Source organism: Dama dama, chromosome 25 (genome assembly GCF_033118175.1).
Source record: "Dama dama isolate Ldn47 chromosome 25, ASM3311817v1, whole genome shotgun sequence".
NCBI classification, from domain to species: Eukaryota; Metazoa; Chordata; class Mammalia; order Artiodactyla; family Cervidae; genus Dama; species Dama dama.
Window position 1 is genome coordinate 34094272 of NC_083705.1, and position 22038 is coordinate 34116309.

The window sequence follows — 22038 nt, forward strand, 5'->3', positions numbered from 1 at the left end:
CTTTTCGTAGTCTCGAGGCGCGCGGCGCAAAATCGGCTCGAGAGACACAGCTGCGAACACCTTCCTCTCCGCGGTTCCGGCTGCGGTACCGACCGAGGCTGATGCAACCAGGGCGCATGCGCAGCCCGCGTCCTGCCGCCAGGCGCACGGCTTACGTCCCCAATGAGGAGGCGGGGCCGCAGCTTGCGCGTGCGCAGGCGCGCTAAGCCCGGCAGTGTTTCCCGAATAAACCACCTAAGGAAAGCACACGGAGTCTTTGGTATTAGTGCGGAACTTGGACTTCCTAAGTTTTTTCTTCCACCCCTGTTTGTGAAGAATCTGGGGAGTTGTGAGTGCAAATATATATATATCTATATTTTAAGCTGTATGCTACACCTTCTCCCTATGGATAATTCTAGTTACGGAAAAGTAATAACTTACGGAAAAGTAAAAGGGTCCTGAAAAGTGCACACTTGGCACCAAGGCCAAACTGCGCCCCGCCTTGCTCCTGCCTCATCCGCACTCAGACGGTGCGCCCTTTTTGGAGCTGCTCAGTCCAGAAGCTGTTTCTTAAGAACGTCTGCTCACGGGGCATCTGGACTGAGTAACGTGCCCAGCTGTTTTCTGCTCTCAGTTGACTAAGTCCGCACGATCTGATTAACCCAGATGTTAGAACACTGGTCCCAGAGAGAGAAGAAACCATCTGTGGAATTTACCCCTGGATGGACCTCTCAGTTGCTTTGATCTGATGTCCTGAGAACCCCAGAAGTCAAGGTTGGCAGTCTCAGCTTTCCGCTGCTCAGCAGCCTGTGAAATGTTTACGGTAGGGGTTGGGTCTCAACAGTTTAGCACCGGATCTTCATTGTCAAAGCTGAGCTGAGAGCCCAGGACTGGGGAAGTGGAGGAAGGACTGATTTACCCTGACTGAACAGCTGCAGAATTCATTTGAAAGAAAATTCTTTAGTCACTTAACATTTTGGGATGAAGGAGAGGCGGGGGGAGTTTGAAAGGTGGGAACTGCCTCTTAAAAGGACCAGTGAATAGAAAAAACCCACCAAATTTTTAAGAGTTAAGATGGCTTGGAGGGCAGAGGGCACAAATCTTCCCCATTCGCCTTTCTATGTTATTGAGTAAGGCATTGGAAGGGAAACTTAACCACCCTAAACTGTAAGACTGGGATGAAAGGACGTAACATGACTTTGGCACAAATCTTGATACCCAAATCTCAATTAACTTCCTCAAAGGTGGTCAGGGGCAAACACAAAGGTCCCCTCCAAAACTCTAGTGCAAATTAGAACAGTTTTTTGTTTTTTTTGGGTTTTTTTGGTGGCATCTCCTCTCCCTTGTCCTTTTTGTACCTCCTTTCGTCACCTTCTATCGTACTGAGTGCCCTCCCAAAGTTCCTAACTCAAACTGCCTTCTTCTTCCAGAACTCAACAACTTTACATTGAACAAGGAACTGATTACACTAAAGTGTGAGTATGGCTTTTGTCTCCAACAGTCACGTATCTTTTTAAAAGGTGCTTGTTAAGCTTGAAGAATTCTTAACTGGTAGTCTGTGTGTGTGTGTGTGTGTGTGTGAGAGAGAGAGAGAGAGAGCGAGAGAGAGAGAGCGAGAGAGAGAGAGAGATCGGTAAAGAAGGAGGAGGAGATGCTTTGAGATGCTCCTTGGTCACCTTTTTAAGTATAATCATTCCCCCTCTTGAAAATCTGTCAAGGATCAAAAACCACAGTGATAGGTACACAGGGCCCGTAATACATGTTAGGTTTTTATTGAAGAGCTATCACTTCTTGAATATTCACCAGGTAAATTCCTATGGTTTTTCCAGTTCTTACCTATAAGGTAAATATTTGTTATTCTCATACATAAATGAAGAAAATGAATTAGAGAGGTTAAGGAATGTATTCAAGGTCACATAACCAGTATTCAAATCCAGGCCTGCTTAATTCCACACCATTCTACCAACACAAATCTAAATTTATGGACGCTTGAAATCATCTCCTAAACCCTGAAGATTATGTGTAATTGTTCAGTCGCTCAGTCATGTCCGACTCTTTGGGACCCCATGGACTGCAGCACATCAGGCTTCCCTCTCATCCACTATCTCCTGGAGTTTGCTCAAATTTATATTCATTAAGTCACTGATGCTATCTCTCTCATCCTCTCCTGTCATTTCCCCATAACTTTCACCTTTATCAGTTAAAATAAGACTCACAGCTTAGTAGTCAACCTGGGGCACTGAAAGGAAGGTTCCTTCCTTGTTCTTTTATTACTAAAACAAAAAGGTCCTTATATTCTTTTCAACATAATTTTCTTTCTGCCTGGCCTTGGTCACCATTGTAATTCTTGAGAAAGATCAAATATCACCTTAGAAAAATAAATATATATTTCTACATTGCAGATCAATGGTAAACCTCTGTTGACTGTTGATTCTGTAATTCTTCTTCTTTTTTTAAATTATGAGACATACTGCTTTGGGTTGTCTTTTAAAATATAAATGTGCTTCAGTGACTGAACATACTACAAAACTTTCGTAGAAATGTTATTTGATCTGAAATGTCCGTAACAGAATTTTTTTTTTTTTAGTAATCTGAGCTTGTTGTTGAATGATCAGATGTTTTTCTCCCAGATTTTGTGTTATAACTTAGTCTTTCTAGGTCAGTCATCACAGTTCTGAGTTATTTGGGGATTCTCATTCTCTGTTAAAATCCAAATTCCCTGAAATTCAAGGCTTCCAAGACATGACTTTACAAATTTTATTTCCCTGTACCCGCTTCAGCCCCCTAAATTCCTCAATGGGAGCAGTCTTTGTTCCCTGTACATCCTGGCAACTTTCTACTTTGCTGCCTTAGCTCTTATCTTTATAAAATGTCACTTTCTCTCACCCTTACTTCCATAAATCCTACTTATCATTAAACTTAAATGTTACCTTCAAGTTGAAACCATGCGTTCTATTAGTTGGGTACATATCTTTTCTTTCTTACTGAACTCTGGATGGGTTCATCCTTGCATCCCTGCACCGTCCCATGAAAAGTCCCCTTGCACCCAGTAGGCACTCATATATGGATGAGGAGCTGAGTGGATCAGATAAAAAAATGTAGCAACTATATTTATTATTATACTATACTATATACTATATATACTCTCTCTATATATGCTATATATATTATATTATTACAGATACTTCTTAAGACACTGATATTATTAACTATAGCTCACCTGGTTTACAAAATAATTCCCCTTATTTTCATACTTCTATGATTATAGTAGTTATATAACATATAGCAGTATAGAGTATTTTCAGTCTTTAAGTAAGCAAAATCATGAGGAAAAAAAACAAAATTTAACTAGGTTTCTTTAAATACTAATTTTATACTTATTTATTGGCTCTTTGAAGATAGAAATCTTTGTATCAGTAACTTTAATTATATCTATTTTTCCTATAAACTTTTATTTATATTAATCTCTCCAGAAAAAAGAGAAGTCAGTGTTGTTGCTTCCAAAAGCTTTCAATTTGTTGTTGTTGATATACTTCCAGTGTCTCAGAAAGACAGTTGGGCTAGAAGTCAAGTATCCTGGGTTGTAATTCTTACACTGTCAATTGTTTTTACTATAATTTCTGGCACCACTTACTCTCTTTGAAACTGAACTTCTTTTACTTAGGAACTGAGGAAATTGAATTCAGTAATTAAAATTGTTTTAATTGTGAAACCTATTCTGCAATGGTATTTTTAAAAAATTAAAACACTGCCCATAATCTGACCCTGAAACATTTATCTTCAGTTTTGAATCTGATTCTTCTAAGGTCGATTTTAGAGGTAAAAGACCAATACTAATTTTAATGTTTGCATGTCAAGAGTCAGCGGACCTGAGTTATGGTCTTGTCTAGCTAGATTTTAGCAACTTTAGATAAGTTCCCAACCTCTATAAACCTAAACTTTTTCACTGTAAATTATAAATAAGACTGTCTGCCTCTCGCATTCACTATCCCTGAGAAGGTTTTAATGAGATTATGATACTTTGAAAATTGTGAAACTCTATAGACATGTAAGGTATTGTTGTAAATCTCTAAGAATACCTGGCTTGAAAATAGAGATTTGGCTCCGACAAAGCAAGGAGCAAGGACTCACTTTAACATGATCACAGTTATTCAGCCTTGAAAAATAACTGGTTCAGTAGAGTTGAATGATGGATGATCTGTTGGGTGCATTTATGTATACTACTTACTACCTCCTTTCCAGGGAAACCTTAGGTTACTCCTACTGCAGGAGATGGCTCATGTACCTCGTGATGAACTGATTATAATCCTTCCTATTATAATAATGTTAGAAATGATTTGTGTGATAGCAGCAGGGTTAATGGGGCTGTCTTGTTTGAATATTCTGTACTTAGCACAGTGACCCTTAAACAGTAGAATCTGTATACATTTTCTTGTATCCATCTTCTATTTTTTGCAAAGGTTACTCTCCAACAACACAAACCTAGTATTTTCCTTTCTCTGCTTTGGGGGCTTTTCTCATTATTGCTTCTTTGCTTGTCTATTACTTCTTTCAGACTCTGAGCTTCTTAAGGGCAGACACTACCTTTTATTGTGTTCCTTTGTATCTCTTTTCATGTGTTCATAATTATATGAGAGAATGAGTGGTTATTAGCTCTACTTTAATTCAGAGTTTTTAACTTGTCTGTCACTGACATCTTAAAAGTATGAAATCACATTCTGTTTTATAATGTTACTAATAATTTGAAAGGAAGATTTCTCTTAAGTTTTTGTAAACCTATTTCATTTTTTTGAGCTATCTATGCATGGATAAGAAAATGATTAATTTTAAATATATCTTAATGAGAAAAAAGTCTTAAAATGTTATAAAATAAACTATGATGACAATTGGTGTTATTACACTTGGTTTGGAAAATGATCTTTACTGAATAAACAGCCAGCACTCTTATATAAATTTCTAGTGATGATTGCAATAGTTATTTAAGAGAGAATGTGCTAAAAAAAAAGAGAGAGAGAATGTGCTAACCTTAGATTGTACAAAGATGCCTATGTGACCTCCACAAGCAAAGTTAGTGGTTGACTGGGAGGATTATTCAGCTAATTCAAGTAAAATGGTAAAAGTGAAAAGGGGAAAGTGTTTTGTTTTGCTTTAAGGAACTTGCTATACTCACTATCTAAATTTCCTGTGATTAAAAATACTTACTTGCAATTGTCACAAAACAATATAAAGCCTCCTACTAAATAAATAATCTTATCAACAAAAATGTGTGGGAGAGTATATTCCTGTTTGTATGAATCTCTATATAATGTAGGATTATTTTATTAAAATATTACAATAAAATATGTAGTTTTAGCAACCGGTCAATACCTTTGAATTTTCAAACTGTAGTACTTGGCAAACTAAAAGTATATAGTTAAAGAGAAAATTTTGAAAAGCACATTTGTAAGTTGTATTAGGAGTATAGGATTTATAATAAAATATGCAGATCATTCATCTTAATCATTTGAGGTTCTAATGTGATTGATTTAGGTATCCTATTCAAATTTAAGAATTTTCATTTATTTCAGCAGGTCTCAGATAGTTCATGCCAAAAAAATATGTCTTCACTGCTTTTACTATCTGAATTATAATGATTTTTCAAAGATTTCTCACTTATTTTGTTTATAGAGCTCTACCATTTTTATAAAGCAATATTAATGTTTTGCACATAAAGTGAGTTCTTAATTCCAACCAGTGCATATATTTTAATTGCCTTTTAAGATTTAGTTGACTTTTTAATTTTCCTTTTAAGTTAGAAAAGACGTTTGATAAAAAATTAGGTCCCATCAAATATACTTGGTCCTGGTACTAACCACTGATATGAAAGAATATTACAGATATTAAAGCCTGCCAGAACTAGAGTTACTGATCCTGTGACCTGGAACATTTTTGAATTATTTTATTGTCACTTTTCTCCCTAAGCTTCCTCTCAAAGGTAGAGTATTCACAGGAAGCTCTGTTATTGGGAGCTGGTGAGGTTGCTGGTGTCAGAGGAGCAATTATTCCTTGAATCAAATTTGGCCCTGGAAGAGAACTAAAAGGAGGACAGTGTTCATATGTTTGTATCTAGGAGTGTGTTTGGAATCTTATGATGCAGTTTTTAAAAATGTGATAGAAAATTGCATGTAGATATGCTGCATGTTATTTATTATAATTTTCAGATGTATATATTTCAACATTTTAACATCTCTTGAAACTAGGAGGCATCTGTAGGTTCAGCAATTATAATTAGATTGGCAGTACTTTTCTTTCTTAATAGTACCTGAAATACTGGTGCCTCAGTCACTTGATGGTGATTTCCATTCAACTAGATATAAATATGGATAGATAGAAATAGAATATTCCTGATATAACTAAAAGAGACAACTTGACTCCTTTATTATTTTATGAGTTTGTTCAAATTTTTAACAAGAATTCAGATATACTATATTGTATTTCATACAACAGAAGAGCAGTGTAGGTAAAGAATAGCATTTTGATGCCTAGTTTTCTGAATATATTTAAAACATGAGCTCCTTTATTGTATAAATCAGTTAAGGGGCATATTAAAATTCAGCCAGTTCTACATCTAATGGGATGTTTGTTGGGTTGAGGTGTTGGAACCCAGGCAGAGGAGCATCCATTAAGGGAGTAAGATCAACAGTTATAAGCTGTGGCCCTAGAGCTCATGCATCAAAATAACAGCATGAGAGCAGGGAAGAAAAGTCAGCAAGCTAGTTTGGCATGTGTATTTTATTGCTACCGTTACTGCCCATTTATTAAACAAATGAACAAAAGTCCTCTGAATTTATTGCTGACTTTACAGACTTCATAATGACTTAAATATTTTCACTATTTTCAGCAGTTCCTGACCATCCATTGTATATCATTGGAGGTCATTTCTTTGTTATAAGTAAGTGGCTGACTTCCTTCCATATCCAGCCATTAGCTCACTGGACTTCTTTTAGAATAGGAAATCTTGCCTGTGAAAAAAATCATAAAAGAAGACACCTGCTTGTAGTCTAGCTGAAATGTTTCTATGGAGGAAAGATACACAACTCAATTAGGGATAATTCTGTGTTTGTATTTTTAATAACCAGAGATTATAATTTTTTGAGTTATAATTTGAGTAATTTTGAGTTATAATGAGTCTTATTTGAGTTATAATTAATGTAGGAAGGGACATCATCTAATTTCACTATATACCTAAAAGTCATGGAAAACAGACCCACTTCACCATTAATCAGATCCTTATCAAAGTCTTTTAGACAATTAGACTTGGATTTAACATTTAGAGGGTTGAGCAAGAGGGAAATGGATTTAGATTTAGACAGCCAATTGTTGTTGTTATTCAGTCCCAAAGTCATGTCTGACTCTGCGACTCCATGGACTGCAGCACGCCAGACTCCCCTGTCTATCACTGTCTCTTTGAGTTTGCTCAGATTCATGGGCACTGAGTTGGTGATGCTATCTAACCATCTCATCCTCTGTCGTCCCCTTCTTTTGCCTTCAGTATTTCCCAGCATCATGGTCTTTGCCGAAATGGTATATTATTTCAGAACATGAGGGATCTGAATAGAGTATAGGCTTTGCCATTTATTAATTGTGTGACTTTAGTCAAATTAGTCTCTTAGTTTCTTCATCTGTAAAATATGAATAATAGTTCCAGAATGTCCCCTTTTTGACACTGAAATGTAGTATGTGCAAAATTCTTGGCACAGGGCCTCATATCTAATACATTCTCAAAAACTATGTGCCTTTCAGCAATTAGTTGTGCTGGCTCTTCTCTGTTATTGTCTTGATCTTTGTCCCCTGGGAGTTTGAATTTTGCCATTTGGACATGACCAGTGGGAGAGCTGGGCAAGGCGCTGGGGGTAGGAGGAAAAGGCAGGGTGTTCATTTCCCCCGCTTTCTCCCTGCTGGGCTTCAGCTTTGGCACGAGCTGCATTCTGCAGCTATGGCCACAGCTCCTGTCCAGTGGCGCCCCCTCCCATAGCCAGAGGTCACGGTCAAGCTGACATTGCTGCCCCGTCAGGCCTGGGAACAGCAGGGGCTTTTCATCTCATGTTGCTTCAGGTGCTCTCTTCCTACTTGTTCCTGCTTGTTCTACGTGCTCCACCAACTTTTGTCAATTCCTTTCTGTTTCTGCAAACAGTCCCTTAAGTCAGTTTTCTTCAGCTAAATCCTTTATATGTGCCACTAGTTCTTTTGCTGGGACTTTGACATATTTAAAGTAACGATAAAGACTTTAGACATAGAGAAGGGCATCTTTCTTGATGCATCGTGTTTAAATGTTGAGAAAAGTTAATACAAGATAGTCCTAAATATAATGGGAAGTTTACTGAGATGGTTTATTAGAGAGATGGTTGTTGTGATGTAAACCCAGCTTTGAAGACTGGAGAGAGTTTGTTTAGAGGGCAGGGGGTGGTAAGAAAGAAGGGTGGAATGCTTTTCTAGATGCGTAAAATAGTGTCATATGCACAGTAGTAAAATAAGCATGAGGACTAATGGGGGAAATAAGGAAATGTGACTGGCTGTCATGACTGGCAGTTTATGTTCAGAGGTTTTGGTAGGCAGAATAATGGTCTTTCATATATCTTCATTTCCTAATCCCTGGAACTTGCAAATGTATCACTATATATGGCAAAAAGGATTTGGTATATATGATTAAATTAAGAATCTTGAGCTGGGAAGATTATCCTGGATTATTCAGGGGAGCCCAGCATAATTAGCATTTTTATATGAGGAAAGAAATAGGGTCAGTATCAGAGATGGAGATGTGATGAAGCAGCAGTCACAGGAAAGATTTGAAGATGCTACTTTACTGGCTTTGAAGATGGAGGATGGAGCTACAAGCCAAGGAATGCAGATTGCCTTTGCAATCTGGAAAAGGTAAGGAAATGGATTCTCCCCTAGAACCTCCAGAAAAAAGGCAGCCCTGCCAACATCTTGATTTTAGCCCAGTGAGACTTCTGACCCATATAACTATAAGTGGTAAATTTGTCTTGTTTTAAGCCAGTAAATCTGAGGCAATCTGTTATGACAGCAATAGGAAACTGATAAAAGGCACAGTAGGAGACAGAGGGTAGTGGATTAAGGCAGACCCTGAAAGGTTGGTTGAGAATTGTGGATTTTATCTTATGGATAACATAGAGCCATCAAAGGTTTTTGGCTAAAGACTAAGGTATGATAAAAACTATGTATTAGGAAGATTAAATTAGAGGTTAAGTTCAGACTGAAGACTAGAAGATGAGTTCTATAGTACTGTGCATGGGTGGGTATGGTGATAAGACCCCAGATTCTATGGATTCTGTGGACTCTGGATTGATGAGAAGTTTGTAAGGAAGCTGACAACATGATGACTGACAGGATAACCAACAGAGGAAAATAAGACATCAAATTTTAGATCCTTCTGTTATGCTGTGAAATGGGCATAAATATAGCACATAAGAAGGCTTCCCAGTTGGCTCAATGGTAAACAATCTGCCTGCCAATGCAGGAGACCCAGGTTCTATCACTGGGTCAGAAGATCCGCTGGAGAAGAAAATGGCAACCTACTCCAGTACTGTTGCCTGGGAAACCCCATGGGCAGAGGAGCCTGGTGGGCTACAGTTCATGGGGTCATAAAGGAATCGGACATGACTTAACGACTAAACAACAACAACATAGCACATATGAGGAACCTGTTGATTCTTAGATAATAACTTTAAATTTTAATATGGTTGAATAATATATAATATATATATATAAATATATAATATATACACACAAAAGAGAATTAAATGTAATTTAGAAATGTGTATGCATTATTTTCCTTTAACCCCCTACTGGTTTTAACAAGGTGCTCCAGGGGATGTTCCCCACTCAGGGATTGAACCTGGGTCTCCTGCATTGTAGGCAGATTCTTTACTGTCTGAACCACCAGGGAAGCCCTTCATGCATTATTTTCCTTTAAGTCCTTTCTTGGATTTAGCAAGGTTTATTACCCACAATGGGCTTCCCAGGTGGCACTAGTGGTAGAGTGCAGGAGACATAAGAGATGCAGGTTTGATCCCTGGGTTGGGAAGATCCCCTGGAAGAGAGCATAGCAACCCACTCTAGTATTCTTGCCTGGAGAATCCCATGGATAGAGGAGTCTGGTGGGCTTATAGTCTGTAGGGTCACAAAGAGTTGGATGCTACTGAAGCGACTTAGCACATATGCATGCATTACCCCCAACAATTGCAGAAAACCAACAGTATACAAACACGGCTGTTTTAGGCATAAGGAAATAAAGTAGTTGAATATATATATTCTATATGAAACTGTAATTTACTTCTATTTTTTTGCGTTTCATTCTTTTCAGAGGATTTGCAAACCTCGTTTGATTATTTCTACACTGAAAGTCGCTCAGTCGTGTCCATCTCTTTGCGACCCCATGGACCTGTAGCCTGCCAGGGTCCTCTGTCCATGGAATTCTCCAGATCGAACCCAGGTCTCCCCCATTGCAGATGGATTTTTTTATTGTCTGAGCTACCAGAGAAACCCAAGAATACTGGAGTGGATAGCCTATCCCTTCTCCAGGGGAACTTCCAGACCCAGGAATTGAACAGGGGTCTCCTGCATTCCAGGCAGATTCTTTACCAGATGAGCTACCAGGGAAACCTATTTCTAAATTAGTGACTGCTTATTCAGTAACATGAGAAAGGTACAACTTGAGTACTTAGTAAAACATTCAAATTTTGCACAACAACAACAAGGTGCAAACAGCTTCCAAAAACATTGAGTTGGAGAGGAATCATAGGTCAAATGGGCTTCCCTGGTGGCGCTAGTGGTAAAGAACCCGCCCGCCAATGCAGGAGGCAGTAAGACACTTGGGATGGATCCCTGGGTCGGGAAGATCACCTGGAGGAGAGTAGGGCAATCCACTCCAGTATTCTTGGAACATCCCACGGACACAGAAGCCTGGCAGGCTACAGTCCATAGTGTTGTATAGAATTGGACATGACTTGACATGCATGCACACATAGCTCAAACACGTGTAAAGGATAGTGACAGTGGCTTACACGGTCAGCCATTCACTGACTGTAAAGCTCTTCAGAAGTTGACGCTATTTGGATTATTGGCCCTTTTAACACAGTGCTTCAGCCATCTGCCTTCTCTTTCTTTCACCCTTGCAACTTTTCCTGCTCAGTCAGTAACTGGTAGAAAAGAGCTATCCATCAGTTAATGATTTGGAAAATCTTAGAAAATGCTTTGATTCAACCTTTCCCCCCCCCCACCAATTGAGTTTAAGCTTGCATCTCCACTGTGATTAAGCGTCTTCTAAAAGATACCTATTTATGCACAAGTAACAATACTTTATTTTGTATTTTAAAAATTATTCTGCTAATTCTCAAAGTAAATGTTCATGACTTCCTCAATTTCAATATATTCCTTTTCCCGGGTGCTAACACAGAAACAGCATTTCGGCACAAGAGACAACTTTGCCTTGCATTCTTCTCTTTCCTCCTCTGTAGCAGAAACTATCTTGAGTACATAACAGCAAGAAAATGAATAATGTCCACTCCTGAGCAACCTGAAAGTAGAAACTCTACACACAAACACGAAAATGGAAAGTAGAAGCCATTAGCAAAGTCCTAAAATACCATGCATATTGTCAAAAACAACTTTAATTTGAAAAGTCAATTCCACCTTGTAAAGTTTTCAGCACCGCTACCCCCATCATTGAGGCGGAGGGTTTTGAAACAATTTCAGAAGTAATTCACACCGAGAAACCAACGCAGAAAACTGCTTTCAGCGCTCCAACCTGCCCGGACTACCTGGGGCGCCCGAAAGTGGATCCACGCTCCCTTCACCACTCCGGGCCGAAGCTCTGCGCGCCTCCCTCCCGGAGTCCCGCGCTCAGGAGATGCTCAGAGAAAAGCAGGGTCACTCACCGGAGAGGAGCCAGCAGTAGGCGACAGAGACCCCTGGGCTGGCGCGGCGCCGGGGGTCCATGACTGGAGTGGGCGCAGCGCCCCGGGGACGCGCGGGATCGGAGGCGAGGACTCGGCGGAACCGCGCGCAGGAGCCGGGTTGCTCGCCGCCGGGGGTCTCAGTCGCTGGCCGGTCGGCCCCGGCGTCCGGGGAGCAGGGGGCGATTTCCTGTGTTTTCCACCAGTGCCTCTAAGTTCAGTTCACGCTACTCGCCTCGCAGAATTGCCACATCGCCCCCCCCCCCCCCCCGCCCCTTCGTGCTCTGAAATCCCACTGGCAGCCTCCCAGGCTCTGTCTGAGACATGGACAAATAAAGCCAGCTTCGCGGGTCCTTGTTTAGGCTAAAGTCCACGAGCTGCGAAGCAAACCTTAAAGGGACATCTGCCTTTCATTGAGAGGGTGATTCCGCTCCCGGCGCCAACTCCCTAAGGTGGTAGGAACGCGGGCGAGGGCCGGACCTTGCGGGGGTGTCGTTAGGCCAGTGGCTCCGCCTTCGCACCCCTCACTTCTCCCGGGGTCTGGGCACCCAGGCGCTTTCAAAGTGCCGGCGCTCCTCGGCCAGTAAGGGGGGGGGCGGGGGGCGGCTTTCCTGGGGTCCGATTGCGCAGAAGGGATCAGTCCGTCTCTGAAAGTGAGCGACTTTGGTTGCCGCGCGTCTCTCCTGCCAGCACTTGAACTTCGCTGTCCAGCCCTTTTGCACTCAAAGGGGGTGGGGGCGTCCACCCCGACACGCCCCTCTGAGGGCTTGGCTTGCCGTAATCAGGGTTTGCTTCCTTTCTGCTGATTCGTGGTCACAGGGCGGCTTTTCTTTGGGAAAACTGTGATAGCTAGAGGAAAGGAGAGCTAAGACTGGGAGAAAAAGGGAAAGAGAGAAATGCAAGAGGGAATCTAGAGGGGAAGGAAGGGAGGAAAACAGTCTCGTTAAAAATGGAATGTGTGTGGGCTATTTGTTTAATCTCAATTAGGATGTTTGTACACTGGAAATTGAACCAAAGAAAGAATTTAGGGCACTGCTTTATTTCTTGTTGCTACAGACTTTTATAAATAAGAATGAATTAATTTGAGTGCATGTTATTTACTCCACATAGGAGTTTACAGTGCTTCTCTCGTTGAGTTGTACATCCTTTGAGTCAAGAGCCACATCTACATGGTAACTTCACCAAATACTTGCTGTATTTAAATCATTTATGTTTTAATGGTTTTGAGAATTTCAAAGAAGAGGAAGTAATGGGTGAGTAGACTTGTATTTACAGGTGTAGTGTGTGTGCACTCTCAGTGGCTCAGTCATTTCTGACTCTGTGACCCCAAGGAGTGTAACCCGACAAGTTCTTCTGTTCATGGAATTTTCCAGGCAAGAATACTGAAGTAGGTTGCCATTTCCTCCTCCAGAGGATCTTCTTGACCCAGGGATCAAACTCCCATCTCCTGCATTGGCAGGTGGATACTTTACCACTGACCTACGTGGGAAGCCCCTTACAGGTGGTAGGGGGACTCAATTATATGCAACTCTACTGGATTGGATTCAGTGTAACTACTAATTGAATATTTCTGTCTAGCAGGACTAGAGTTAGGCAAAACAAGAGTGCCACCCAAAGGAGGACTCATTGCCTGGAGTACAGTACCGGTGACACAGTACAGAGAATCCAAGGAAGGGTGGGGAGAAAGCCACAAGGATGATGGAATGGACTGCCAAATAGAAGATCGCAAGGATAAATGTTGGAGAAGATGAAATTTAAGAAGTCTAATGAAGATCAAAAATTGGGTGGGTAGAGGTGAGATGTTGATGTCTATCACATCTCAGAAAGGGACTTATCAGCCAAAGAATTTCTCTTCTAATTTATGAATGTGAAGTGATTCATTTCTTAGTAAGTATGTTTAAAAATCCTGTAAGTCTGTAAAAAATTACATTGTATTGGACCATAGTCAAACCTACTAGGCAGTACTTGGGCTCCTTTGCATGCAAGCCTACTAAGTCGCATAGTCATGTCCAATTCTTTGCAACCCTATGGACTGTAGCCCGCCAGACTCCTCTGTCCGTGGGAGTTTCCAGGCAAGAATACTGGAGTGGGTTGTCATGCCTTCTCCAGGGGATCTTCCAGACCCAGGGATCAAACCCAACTCTCTTAAGTCTCCTGCGTTGGCAGACGGGTCCTTACCACTAGCACCACCTGGGAAGCTACTTTGCCTGCATTCAATGCTCTCAGTATCACACTTTGACTTTCTAATCTCTCATTTTTGTTAACTTGATATTATCAACCTATTTCCTTCCTCCTTCTGGAAAAGTTCTGCCACAGAATGCCTTTCCTGTGTATATCTCACTTCTCTGTAGTTTCACCTGCATCTTATGCTTCTCACCATGACCCAAAGGGCTTTGCAGTATAATCGGTAAATTCTAATTAATTGATTTCTGCTTAGACTTTAAGGCTTCCCTGTGGTTCAAATGGTAATGAATCTGCCCGAAATGCGGGAGACCCAGGTTTGACCCCTGGGTTGGGAGATCCCCTGGAGAAGGGAATGGCAACCCACTCCAGTATTCTTGCCTGGAGAATTCCATGGACAGAGGAGCCTGGTGGGCTACAGTGCATGGGGTCGCAAACAGTCCAAGAAGACTGAGCAACTGACACTTTCACTTAGATGTTAAAAAATCATAATAAATATTTTCCCAAAAATATTTTTCCAAATTGCTCAGTTTTCAAACACAGATAATAATAGTGTAAGTGGTCCATATAATCAAAGCTGTGGTTTTTCCAGTAGTCATGTACAGATGTGAGAGTTGGATTGTAAAGAAGGCTGAGCTCCATAGAAGTGATGCTTTCAAACTGTGGTGCTGGAGAAGATTCTTGAGAGCCCCTGGATTGCAAGGAGATCAAACCAGTCAATCCTAAAGGAAATCAACTCGGAATATTCATTGGAAGGACTGTTGCTGAAGCTGAAGCTCCAATACCTTGGCTACCTGATGCAAAGAGCTGACTGTTTGGAAAAGACCCTGATGCTGGGAAAGATTTAAGGCAAAAGGAAAAGGGGGCCACAGAGGATGGGATAGTTAGATTTCATCACCAACTCAATGGATGTGAATTTGAGCAAACTATGAGAGATAGTAGAGGATAGAGGAGCCTAGCATACTACAGTTCAAGAGGTTTCAAAGAGTCAGACATGATTTAGTGACTGAACAGCAACAAAATATTTGTGTGTCTGTGTGCATATAGGTATACACACACATATATACATATGCATGTACGTATATGAAATTGTAGAAAATTGCAATATATTAGAAAAAAATGAAAAGAGAAATTCTAAAATTATAATTGAGCCTATAGTTATTGAGAACTTTACCTTTCTTTGGGGCGGGGTGTTAATAAATACTTTGAATGTAAATATTTTAAAAATCTCTTCTAGGATTTACAGAATAATGGTGATAAACACCGCTACCAGTGCTGTGGTTTTTGAAGTTATTTTTCATATATGTTATGAATCTTGTAGCTGTTTTTATCAGTCTTCTTCATGTCAGGTTAATGCAGATGCAGAGAGTGAGAAAACAGCTATTGCTGGAGAAGTTAATTTAGAATAAGTGTTCATATCCTAAATTTCAATACTTCTAAACAAAAATCAATGTCAGAAAAGCTACTTTCTTAACCAGTTTATCCTAACTAACAGAAAGACATGCCACTGAGTGAATTGAGGCTTAGAGAAGATAAAAGTAGTGGTCATAAACTAGTAATTATATGAGGTTAATATTTTATTGATGGCTAATGTTAAACTCTTCTCTGGGGGCTCAGAAGGTAAAAAATCTGCCTGCAGTGCTGAAGACCTGGGTTTGATCCCTGGGTGAGGAACATTCCTTGGAGAAGGGAATGGCTACCCACTGTAGTATTCTTGCCTGGAGAAGTTCATGTAAAGAGGAGCCTGGAAGACTACAAATTCATGGGGTCACAAAGAGTTAGACACACTGAGTGACTAACACTTTCATTTTTCTCAATGTTAAACTCTAGGCTTTATGTTATATACTTTTCTATTTTAAGTGAGACAATCTGATCAGATCTCTTAGAGTTTGGAAATACTGGTGAAAATTAAAAATACACTTAGACGTTAGAGGCTGAACTGATTAAGAATTTGGAAAGTAGAGTCTGTGAAATGATGCAAAAGTAATAGGGGTTGCTGACTAATAATCTCAAAAAGAGAAAGATACTTCATCCCAAAGTATTCTCCTTGGAGCTTATCTAACATATGAATAAGATTACTATAGGCTCTGGAGTTAAGACTGCATGGATTCAAGTCCTGGAACTACCATCTGGGAGCTGTGTGCTCAGGAAGAATTATTTGATTTCTCTAAGGCTCAGTTTTCTCAGAAGGAAAATGGGGATGAAAATATTGCTTATCCTTGAAGACTGTTGTGAAGATTAAATGAGACATGCCTACAAAGCATGTAGCACAATGCCTAGTTTTAAAGTAAATGCGTAATAAAATGAATCATTCTTCTCAGTGGTAGAAGAATTAGTAGTAGTTAGACCTTGGAAACATAGGTCAGGGCTTCTGTGTGGTGGGCCCTACAGGAAGTGATGTCATTGGAAGGGCATCAGAAGGGAGCTTTAGCATTTGGCTAAAACATCACCATCAATTCCTATTATTGTATCTAATATCTTCACCTTTAGAATATTTATGTTTGAATGAGGAAGTTATCTTGAAGATATAAAAATTATAAAACCTGTAAAATGGGCATACATCAAGACATCAGAGCCCTTTATGGCATTAGCAAGGATTTGCTTTTCAAATTAGCTAGCTGTCAAAAAATTTTTTTTTTAACAAGAGAAGAAAAATTTCACTAAGGGGTTAGGAATTAAAGAGAGTCTAGAGTTCTGCTTCTGGTATATGCCAGGGTTCTTTGGTAGTAAGATCATGGATTCTCAAGGCCACAACATAAAAAAGGTATCCCCTCTGGGTATGAGAGTAGTGTCAATTTTACTCAATAATAAATAACCTTTAAACTATTATATGTTAAAGTAGCATTTTTATAAGCAAGATACAAAATGATGTGTTTCGAAAAGTTAGAGGTTTCAAATACATTTTAAAGTAGCTTCAAGTGTGCTTTCATTCTCCCTCTTTGAGGATTTAGGGGTAGGTGTTTGTTTTTATAAAGATTTCATGATGATTCATTTAAAATTTTACTATGTATGTGTTTAGAATAATGCAGTCCAAGACAGAGATACTAATTCACGGGGCTAACCCATACGGGCAGCTTAATCTAGTTCAATAAATTCTGAGTTCCTGCTATGTATCAGACTCTAGGGTTATGTTCTGCTGAGGCAAAAATGGGTAGAGCAGTTGTTTTTCTACTGAAAATCTGCTGTCCATTAACTTTTTTCACTTGTAACTAGGAACAGAAAATAAGCAGTTTTGTCCTCAATTCTAACATTGGTATGTTTCATTTTAAACTTGTTAAGTTAAGCAGTTTTGTGAAATTATCATATTCATTGTTGTTACCTTGACTTAAGAACCCATGATACTTCTTCTGTGACTAAAATAAAGTCATGTTTATGATGACAGTGATGTGGGACTTGAACTTCACCACCAAGCAACCTTTTTTGGTCTTGTTATTGTGTAATGTTCTTGTGTGAATGTTTTTTCACTTAAAATATAAAAAAGGTGTTCCTCCCGCTCTATTTCCTGGATAAGTCTGTGCCAGAAACCTGGTCCAAAGACATTTGGGCAATGGGTACTTGTGAAAAAAGATCTGCCTTTAGGATCCTGGTGAGGGACAGTTCTTAACACTGTAGTAAACTTCCCTAAAACTTGGCAGAGTTCAACATGAGAGAGACAGTAAGACTACAGTGAAGGGAGTGAGTACCAGGGTGGTGCCCTGGCAAGAATATTTAATTTGTGGCACTCTCTGACTCAGTATAACCACCACTCATGAGCAGTAACATTTTAGCTATGTTGCTGGATCTCTGAATTTGAAATGTGAGTTGATTATATTTTAAGGTATTAGGCAATTCTAGAATTATTTGAACAACTTGATTTAATTATTTTCCTTTAACCAATTTCTAAAAAGTTAAATCACGTAAATGGGCTCTAAAATCCCAGGATTGTAGCAAATAAATGATTAGTTAGTAATCAAGCTAAGAACATAGGTATTTCTTATAATAGGACTGGTCAGTAGATATCTCTATTTATGCTGAAGTGTGTGTGCTCAGTTGTGTCCAACTCTTTGATACCCCATGGACTGTAGCCCGCCAGGCTCCTCTGTCCATGGAACTTTCCAGGCAAGAATACTGGAGTGGGTAGCCATTCCCTTCTCCAGGGGATCTGCCTGACCCAGGGATCAAACCTGTGTCTCTTGCACCTCTTGCACTGGCGAGCAGATTCTTTACCACTGTGCCACCTGGGAAGCCCCATGTGTCTGTATCTATATAAATACATCAAGAGAAAGAAAGTCTATTATTTTGCTCTAAAATAATAACAAGTAGATTATTTTACAAATTATGTGGCTATTTTTCATCTTTTACTAGATCATAATCTATATCAAGATAGTCATTTTTATTACCTGCAGACATCTGACCCCATGTAATTCATTCATTCAAACATTTATGAAATTACTTCTGTGCAGAAGCAAGTCTTTTAAGTCCTGCAGATTCAGAGATGTTGAAGTGCATGGCCCTGTCCTCAAGAAAATTCACAAGCTATCTAAATATATGCATAGAATGATATTTCTATTGCATCTGATGAACCCTAGAATGGAAGGGATTGTCAAAAGGAAGAAAAAGAGTTTCAAAGAGATGGTGGCACTGGAATTTAGCCTTGCAGGAAGTGGGCAGAGGTTTCATAGATGGAGAAAAGGAGATGGGCATTCTAGACACAGGCAGCATGATATAGATGAATGCGATGAAATAGAAGTTAGGAAAGGCAAGTGAAGTTGTGACCAGATGTGAAAAAATCTTGGAAGGAGGCCAAGGAATTTGGATTTCTTGTAAGCAGAGAATATTTTCATAGTTCTGAATGACCATTCAAACATGTTTTTTACTGTTTTGTTTTCTTTTCTTATGCATTTTCTAATGTGGCTTGATATGATCTAATTGTGAAATATATTAGAGCAGATGAAATATATTAAAGCCATGAAGCACACTGTGGAACATTTTTTCCTAGAATTTTTATGCAATGTCTTCTTTAAGGAAATTTATTATTATATATTATCAGTAAATACAGTTACATGCACTCCTAGGATAAAGGTGGAAGATTGGACATTGGTTGAACAAAACATGGAGAGCCAAGAAGAATATTTGGTGTTTATTTTAAAGTTTGAAGTTGATGAAAAATGAAGCTACTCATCATGACGCCTAAAAGAGGTTTTAAACACTCCAATTGGGTACCATATGCTAGGAATTTAAACATTAGGAAAGATAGACTACCAGTATGGGCCATTTTATTTTGGTCCCAATGTAGATGGATGGAATGAAGGCAGCCATGAACTCCTAATCATTCAAGACTTTGTTCTGTGGGGTGAGGACTGCTTTTATTTTATTTTATTTCCCCAATTATTTTTATTAGTTGGAGGCTAATTACTTTACAATACTGTAGTGGTTTTTGCCATACATTGACATGAATCAGCCATGGATTTGCATGTGTTCCCCATCCTGAACCCCACTTCCACTTCCCTCCCCATCCCATCCCTCTGGGTCATCCCAGTGCAGCAGCCCCGATAAAGAGTGAAGTAAGCCAGAAAGATAAACACCAATACAGTATACTAACGCATATATATGGAATTTAGAAAGATGGTAACGATAACCCTATATGCTAGACAGAAAAAGAGACACAGATGTATAGAACAGACTTTTGGACTCTATGGGAGAAGGGTGGGATGGGGAGGGTGGGATGATCTGAGAGAATAGCATCGATACATGTTTATTATCAAGTGTGAAACAAATCGCCAGTCCAGGTTGGATGCATGAGGACTGTTTTTAAAGGTCCTGCACTGAAAGAGGAGATGTGGGACTTTTCATGAAAGATAGCCATGACGAGCTGATCGCTCTCCAGGAAACTGTGGGAAGCCAAGAGGATGGAGCAAGAGATTGGGGGTTAAAAGCCACTAGAGTTGCTAACAGCCAAGTGTGAGTAGGCAATGAAGACAGCGGCACTGTGGAGCAAGTTTGGAACTGGATGACTGAGAACATTTAAAACGAAGGCCATAAGTACCAGGATCTGCCCTGGTTTTTCTTTCATGTGTGCCCAAATGTACTACAAAGGCACAGGCAAAGAACTTAAAGTACCTACTGTGGAGTTATGGCTAAATATATCTGAGCCATAAAAAGTAATAGGACAAGTAACTGTAATGGTAAATGTATTAGTAAAGCTAGTAAAGAAATGATAATATTAATAAAACAATCATATCTGTATATTGCAGGAAAGAATTTCATAGTCACAGAAAAAGGTGTATAAAAAAGGAGATTATTTTTATGAGACTAAATTTCTCTCTCAAGCCCTCAAATACAGAGAAGTAATTCAATGTTTTCTTCTTTTATTTTTTTCCTGGGAATGACTTTTTAAGATTTTTTAAAATTTAATGCTTGTAGAGGGGAAAAGAGAAATAGGAGACTATATGACCAAAAGAATGGGTCTTCCTTTTCAGAAGAGCTACAGAAGGTTGTTCAACTCCTTGGATGAGAAAAGAGTTATAAAGGATGTTAGAATGCAGAAAATTGGTGACTCCTGACATGGGAGAACTAGGCCTAGAATAACTACAAAGAATGTTAATCTCTTATGATCTTATAATTTAATTTTACAATAATCACTCTGTTAGGAATACAGAAGAATAAAATCTTTTGATATAAATTCAGTCTAGCTAGAGTAACAATATTTAGATTTTCCTTATCATCTCTATAATACTTAGTTTTGAGATTATTATATTTTATTGTACTAGAAGTTAGGGAAAGTGAATCAGAATTTTCTACTTTGTGGTGATCAAAGTTAATTCTTCTGAGTAAAAACTGTATTTTTATTCCATGAAAACGTCTTAATGAAAAATTCATTTCATGTGAACTATAGTAATAGGCATATATGTGCAACGTTAAAATAAACAAGGGGGAGAAGTATTTCTGGAGTTATAGAGTATCTCCAAAATTCTGCTCCTCCATAAAGGTCGTGAGAACATGGTAAAAATTGTGAAAATCAGCTTATTCAGCATTCTGCAGTGAAACAAAGAGTTATAATTAAAAAAGAAATAATTAAGAAAAACAACAGAACCTTCAAAAAACAGCAGACTCTGTGGTGTTTTAGTTTTCCCTGTTTCCATCCCCTTCCTCCTATCTCTGTGGTACCCTGAATGCAAATGGCCTCACAACTAGAGTAACTGAAAAATGGCAATCTGGGAGTCACTGTATGTGGCAAAATAGGTTTGGACCTCCCCAGAATTCCTAACCCAAGAGAATCATTACTATTTGACCTGGAAGGCAGTTTCCTGAGAAGTTGCATTTCAAAATTTGTCTTTTATTTTGCCTGATTCAGAGCTAGGTCTGTGAAAGTAACCCTATTCCAGGGGCATTTTTTTAAAAAAAGTTTATTGGCCATCATTTTACACTACAGAGGTCTGAAGCAGCAACGCCAGTTAGGCTAACAAGAGGCTGATGAAAATGCAAAAGAAAAAAACAGAGAATAAGATGTTCATAGGGCAGTTTTAAAAAGTTCTACATATTTCTGAGAATATAGGACATGTACTTGTGTAGGGCTATGTACATGCTCTGGAAAGACCTGAGAAGACTCCTGTCTCTCCCTCTGGCTGACTTTGAATCTGTGCGGTCAGGAAGTTAAGGCTAAAAGGCAGAATCGTGAACTGCCTGGTAGAGCTCTGAAGGCTCACCCTAACATGCAGAGAGAGCCCTTCAGCAAAGGTAGGAGACTTGATGTTTCAAGGTATTAAACAGAAATCTCCACTTCATCATTAAATTTAAAGCAAGTGACTGTAAGCTAACCAAGCAAAGACTTCAGTCGCCATAAAAAGCAGACTTTACAGAGTTAGTCTAGGAAAGTCACTCAACAAACACACACAGAAGCAGCAGCAACAGTAACAAAGACAACAGTAACATATCCTAGAAAGTC

General features: G+C 39.3%; 1 protein-coding gene and 1 long non-coding RNA gene across 4 annotated transcripts in view; one reads left to right on the top strand and one right to left on the bottom strand.

The window, feature by feature from the left end:
* Positions 1–12767, bottom strand: part of ITGA1 (integrin subunit alpha 1) — a 164402-nt gene extending 151635 nt beyond the window's left edge. Inside the window, exon 1 of the mRNA XM_061129817.1 lies at positions 11916–12767. Within this exon, the coding sequence (XP_060985800.1) occupies positions 11916–11976 (61 nt within the window). The 5' untranslated portion in view covers positions 11977–12767. The remainder of the gene's footprint in view (positions 1–11915) is intronic.
* LOC133046814 (uncharacterized) overlaps positions 1–22038 on the top strand; it is a 172791-nt gene that overhangs the window by 641 nt on the left and 150112 nt on the right. For all 3 annotated transcript variants that reach the window (XR_009690564.1, XR_009690566.1, XR_009690565.1), the window contains exons 2-3: positions 11–328; positions 1410–1454. This is a non-coding gene — a long non-coding RNA (uncharacterized LOC133046814). The remainder of the gene's footprint in view (positions 1–10; positions 329–1409; positions 1455–22038) is intronic.